The 5,944-nt window shown below is 35.3% G+C and overlaps 1 protein-coding gene across 1 annotated transcript; it reads right to left on the bottom strand.

Annotated features, from left to right (window-relative positions):
• Positions 1-1,447: 1,447 nt before the first annotated feature.
• LOC110110819 lies at positions 1,448-3,614 on the bottom strand. Its single transcript, XM_028692351.1, has 5 exons — positions 2,890-3,614; positions 2,506-2,793; positions 2,330-2,434; positions 1,884-2,253; positions 1,448-1,620 (listed from the first exon to the last, which is right to left on the bottom strand). Exons 1-5 carry the CDS (start codon positions 2,908-2,910, stop codon positions 1,448-1,450), a joined length of 957 nt encoding a protein of 318 aa, XP_028548184.1. The 5' UTR covers positions 2,911-3,614.
• Positions 3,615-5,944: the final 2,330 nt, after the last annotated feature.

Raw genomic sequence — 5,944 nt, forward strand, 5'->3', positions numbered from 1 at the left:
GGAATTCCACAAGCTATGCCCTCTTGCTTTTAACAAGGTTGAGATGCCTTTATAAAAACCATTTTCCTCTTCACCCTTGAAAAGACTTTAACCCTAGCCTTCTAGACTAAATCCAGAGTATTTACACTAAAACTCTATAACACTGCTTCACTCCTTTTCCTCCTAGGTTTGATTTAGAGTCTCTACACAAAGTTTTGTTAAGGCTGGTCCTAGTTCTATACATAGTTGGGTTAACTATTATTCCAATTATTAGTACACCCATTTTAGGGTAACTCCTCCAACTATGGTTGTTTAAGTTAGAGTTGGGATTACTCTACTCATTAATATTAATTGAATTTCAAAGTTTTTACTCCTAAGGATTTAGGTTCTTTGGGCGATCCAAAAAGGCTCTTATTAACTGACATAGGTACTCTTTGAGTGGTAATAACTCCAAGATGATCTAACTTCCTAGAAATGGTAGCTACTTGGGTAGTTAAAATTGATAAAGCATGAGACTTACATATACTAGGTACTTTTGAGGATTCACTCTTATTGAAGGCTACTAGAAGTTATTAGTCACCATCTCTTCCGTTAAAGCATAACCTTCATTGAAAGTGTTGAACATTAATGAACCTCCACCCATATTATCTATGAAGGATCTAACAGATTCTACTAACCCATTATAAAAGGTTTGGATGATCAACCAATTAGGAAATACATGATAGATTAAAACAAAAAAAAATAAAAAAAAAATAAGAAAAAAAAAATGATAGAGACACTTTGTTAAGCTCGAATTGTGTATTTTTTATTATATTTAAATGTAGTGAAAATTTTTTGTTTTCGGTGTTTTGTGGAGGATTTAGGAAAAAAGAAAAAATATATAAGTGTTAAACAACGCCACAGTGCCATAAAAAAAGTGTTATTGTGTTATGATCTTCCACTTCCTAGCATCTAAATTTATATATGGAAGCATTGGATGCTCTATCATTCTAGTGTTGTGACAACACCAAGGTCAGTGATGTAGAACATCATAGTGCCACAACATCAAAAATTGGCACCGCAGCATTGAAACCTTAGATTGGAGCCCTGAGCCTTGCAACCTTAATGCTAAATTCCACATTCAAGTGTAGCATTGCTCAAATTCTGGAGCATCGTGGTGGAGTAGTTTACAAAAGGAGCACTACGGGAAAACCCGTTAATACCGGCGGATAAAATCCGCCGCTACTAGAAGATATCCGTCGGAATGATGTGTTTTCGGCGGAATTCCATGCGCCGGTTTGGTTCGCATCGATAAATGTTGTCCGGTGCATATAATGCGCCGAAAATATTTCCGGCGCACTTTCCGACACATTACCGGCGCAAACAATGATGGCAGTCGGCGACTTTTTGACCGATAATTCCGGCGACATCGGCACAGGTAATTTGCGTCGTAAGAGTCCGCCGGTATTTACCGATGGAAAGAACGTCGTTAGTACGCCGTAAATAACCTGCGGGAATGTTTACGTCGCAAAATATGCGTCGGACAACCCCTGCGGAGTCGACGCTGGGAAGTTCCGGCGTATGAAGAGACGCCAGTATAATCGAAACGATTCGTTGTATCGTCGTTTCCGGCGAACGGCCAGCGCAAAATCCGCCGGAAACCTGTAGCATTGACAAAAAAAATTTTCCTTCCCAGCCAACAATCAAAATTTCACACCTGCAAACCTATACAAATATCTATCCACAACAGTTTATAACAATTCAACAGATGCACAAAAACATAAATACTCATTAAAAGGAATTGTTCAATAGTAACAACCAACTTAAAACATCACATATTTTTCAATATTATGGATTCAAAGAAAATAAACTAAACTACTCTGAATCCGTGGACTCCTCCTCAGCTGGAGCTACCTCTTTTCCACTCATCTGCTCCCTCATTTTGCGCATTTCATCCAACAACTGATTGTGTTGCTTCTGCATCTGCATTTGAACCTGTGCTTGCAACTGAGCTTGCCAATCAGCTTGTGATTTCCTTACTTGTTCTAGCTCAGCTTGTAGGGCACTTATTTGTTGAGCTTGCAAGGAGTCATGAGAACTAGATGCGAAGCTAGATGCCGTAGAGGAGGTCATCCCCTCGCATGCCTGAGCTTGCGCACCTAAACCATAAACTCTCCCATGATGCATTCCTCCGATGGCCTGCGACCAGATGCGATACTTAGAAAACTCCACAGACCCACCAGAAGAGCCCTCACCTGCTGCGACATGAGCCTCTCGAAGCCGTATATATTCCTCCTGTGAAAGTAGAATATAAATATATATAATAAAACTAAAAATAAAAATTATTAAACACATATAAATATATACTTACATGGGCTTTCCTTGCTCTCTCATTAATCCATTGTTGATCCTCATGTCGCTTATGAGTGCGACTATGCAATTCCACAGGAGTTGGTTTTCTACCAAGCGTCGCTTTCTGTTAGAATTAAGAGAATTTTATTAATACAAATTAAAGAACAATTTTAAATAATATTTAAAATTCATTACCAAACGACGCCTGTGCTCAGTATGTGGAACGGAGCCTCCTGTATGAAGTGAACTACCCAAGCCCCCAACATCAGAAGCTCTGTTCTGTCGATTTTGATCCCTCCTCCTAGTGTACTCTTCGCTGCCCCAAGCTGCATTCAACTCAGCCCATATAACCTCTCCAATCCACAATGGTCGCTTCCCATGCTTTCTAATATCTGTGAATATGTCACGCATCCGAGTAGACCCACACTTCTCAAAATTCTTTCTAATCCTATCATTGTGTTGGGGCATCCAACAAAATTCTTTCTGCATTCAAATACATATGATATATAATAAATAAGATTTTTAGATTAAGTAAAAAAGAATAAATCATTTTACATAAAAACTAAAACCCAAAAATACCTCAAACTCTCTAAACCACATCTCCCGGACTTCTTTCGGGACTTTCTTCCAAGAAACATATGGAGCGTCAAACCTGCTCCGTATGATGTCCCGTATTTTATGTGTCAGTTGCTTTGATGGGTAGAACCTACAAAAATAAAATTTTGTGAAACAAATATAAAATATAAAATAGAAATGTTCATTAGCTTAAATAAAAGAGAATGTGCGTACGTGTCACCCTCAGGTTCTATCAATATTCTACCATCTGTCGCCTGCTCTGCTGCAGCTGCTGTCGAAGGTCCAGCTGCTGCCGAAGGTCCAGATGCTGTCGAAGGTCCAGCTGTTGATGGTGTTTGCCTACGCCGATGCCGGCGTAACTGACGTCGAAAAGGTTCCGGCGTAGTTTGCGCCGAAAACTCCGTCGTAGATTTTCCGACGCAACAATGCGCCGTTACCTGCGCCGTGCTAACCGGTGCAGAATTTTCCGCCGGAAAATCCGACGGTAATCACATGTTTTCCCGTAGTGGAGGAGCTATGTCGACAAGCTAAAAGACATGCTATTTCAATCATTCATGGTGCCAGTTCTTTGCAGCACTATAGTAGAGCAAGCAATAAATCTTGTCAAGGAGTGTAGACAATATCAATTGATCCTTGTAGGTGATAATTTTCTTATTACTTCTCTTATATCCCTTCTTTTAATGAATGAAATAAAAAAGAGTTTAATTTTTGTATCTTCTATGTCTATTAATTCTCTGATTTTTGGTTGGTAATGTAAAAGCATAACAAGTACTAATATAGACTGGCGCCTTGAATGATTATATAGATATTTTCAATATCTCTCATTCTTTGATCTAAGCATATGATGGACATATATATAGTTAAAATCTAGTGTGTTATATAGCCTTTATAGAAGAATGTTGGAATAAGTAGGAGTATTAAAATGGAATGTTGACATGCTTAGACATGTATGTTTAACTTTTTAGGTTCTATGGAGAGAATATAATTATAGGAAGGCCATAAACCTTTCTTTTCACATCTACATGCTTGATAGATATCTTAGGATATATATGCTCAGATCCTCATCTAAAATTAAGATTCTAGTTAGGAAAACTATATTGTTTTGCATTCATTAGTCCAAAATACTTTATCTACATAAGTATAAAAACTATTTTGGCTAATTGTGCATTTGAATCAAGCAGTATTATTTTAATTACAATTAAATAGAACACTTCCTCATGAGATCTACACACTTCGCTATCACTTTATTACTTGATCAACACACATACTTGGATATTTTATGAGCATTAGTTATTTTCATATAAAATTAAATCTAAGCTTATTCATAATGCATGCTAGATAGTGCGTAGCTCATATTGTTTACTACATAGCTTAATTTACACTAGAAATAGCCACTTACACTAAGCTTAGCCTCCATCAAGTATTTGATGCCATTCCCGGGGAAGTAACATGCATCTCACAATAAAACTATATTGTTGAAACAAGTGTATATTTAGACCTAGTTATATCATTTCATTTTATTTTGTTTTATCATTATTATATGCTTAAAATATTTAGTAAGGAGACCCTGTTGTTCAATTTTGAGATAGAAAGGACCCTTACAAATGATTGTAGGAATTTGTTGGAGAAGAAACTAAAATCAAAATGTTGATCATCTATTTAGACTTTCAAATGAGGAAAAAACATATAATGAACTTTAAATGAATGAGTTTTTTTTTCTAGATGAACAACTATTTGCTTTGAATCTGAATAAATTACAATGGTATGTTGATATTATCAATTCTATTATCAGTGGTGTACTTGTATTTGATTTATCCTCTATTCAAAAAAGAAAATTTGTGCATGATGCCAAGTATTATTTTTAGGATGAACCATATTTATTCAAAGCCTGTAATGACCAAATCATTAGGAGATATTTCCCATAGGAAGAAGTAGAACCCATAATTAGGGGATGTCAAGATTCTCATTATGGAAGGCATTTTGAGGATTTAAAATTGCTTCTAAGGTACTCCAATTAGGATTTTATTGGCCCACTTTATTTAAGGATGTTAATGATTACGTTAGAAAATGTGATCAATGTTAAAGATTAGGCAATATTTCCAAAGGAAATAAAATGCCTTTGAACTATATTTTAGAAATTGAGATATTTGATGTTTGGAGATTGGATTTCATAGGACCATTTGTATAAACCCATGGATGCCTGTATAATCTTATTGTTATTAACTATGTGTAAAAATAGATTGGAGTGATAACCTATAGAACTAAAGCTCAAGTTGTGCTTAATTTTTAAGGAAAAATATGTTTTCCAAATTTAGAATGCCTAAAGTGTTAATCATTGATTGGGGGAAGCCATTTTTGTAGTAAAAATAAAAATAAGAATAATGAAATATGGTATTCATCATAGAGTTGTAAAAGCTTATCATCCTTAAACTAGTGGCCAAGCTAAAATTTCTAATAGTAAAAACTGGGCTATTAAATTGGATGATGCATTTAGGGCCCATAGAATTGCTTCTAAAATTCCCATTGTCATGCCTCCCTATAAGTAGTCTTTGCAAAGCTTAGCCCCTTCTTGTTAAATTAGAGCATAAGACATTCTCGGCTATAAAATAATTAAATATTGATCATAAGGAAATGAAAGAAAAATATTAATATAGTTGAATAAAAAAGAAGAATTTAGATATGAGGCTTATAAAAATGCTATGATTGATAATGATAAAATTTAAAAAATTGTATTATTATAAGCTTCTTATGAAAGAATTTAGCACTAGATATTATGTACTTTGCTATTTCATTATAGATTAAAAATATTTCCCAATAAACTAAAAACCATGTGTTCAGGACCATTTGCTATTATGAAAGTATTCCCTTATGGAGCTGTTGAAATTTAGGATAAGAAGAGTTTAAATATATTTGAAGTCAATGGCCACAGCTTAGGAGGGGACATAAATCATCTAAGGAATATCAATGAATTGGTTCATCCTCAAAAAGAATAATTGGTATAGTCTAGCAGAAGGCTACAAACTTTGTGGTGATGGTAGGCAATCCAATAATTTTGTTT

This window comes from Dendrobium catenatum, unplaced genomic scaffold (assembly GCF_001605985.2).
Source record: "Dendrobium catenatum unplaced genomic scaffold, ASM160598v2 original_scaffold_182446, whole genome shotgun sequence".
Taxonomy (NCBI): Eukaryota; Viridiplantae; Streptophyta; class Magnoliopsida; order Asparagales; family Orchidaceae; genus Dendrobium; species Dendrobium catenatum.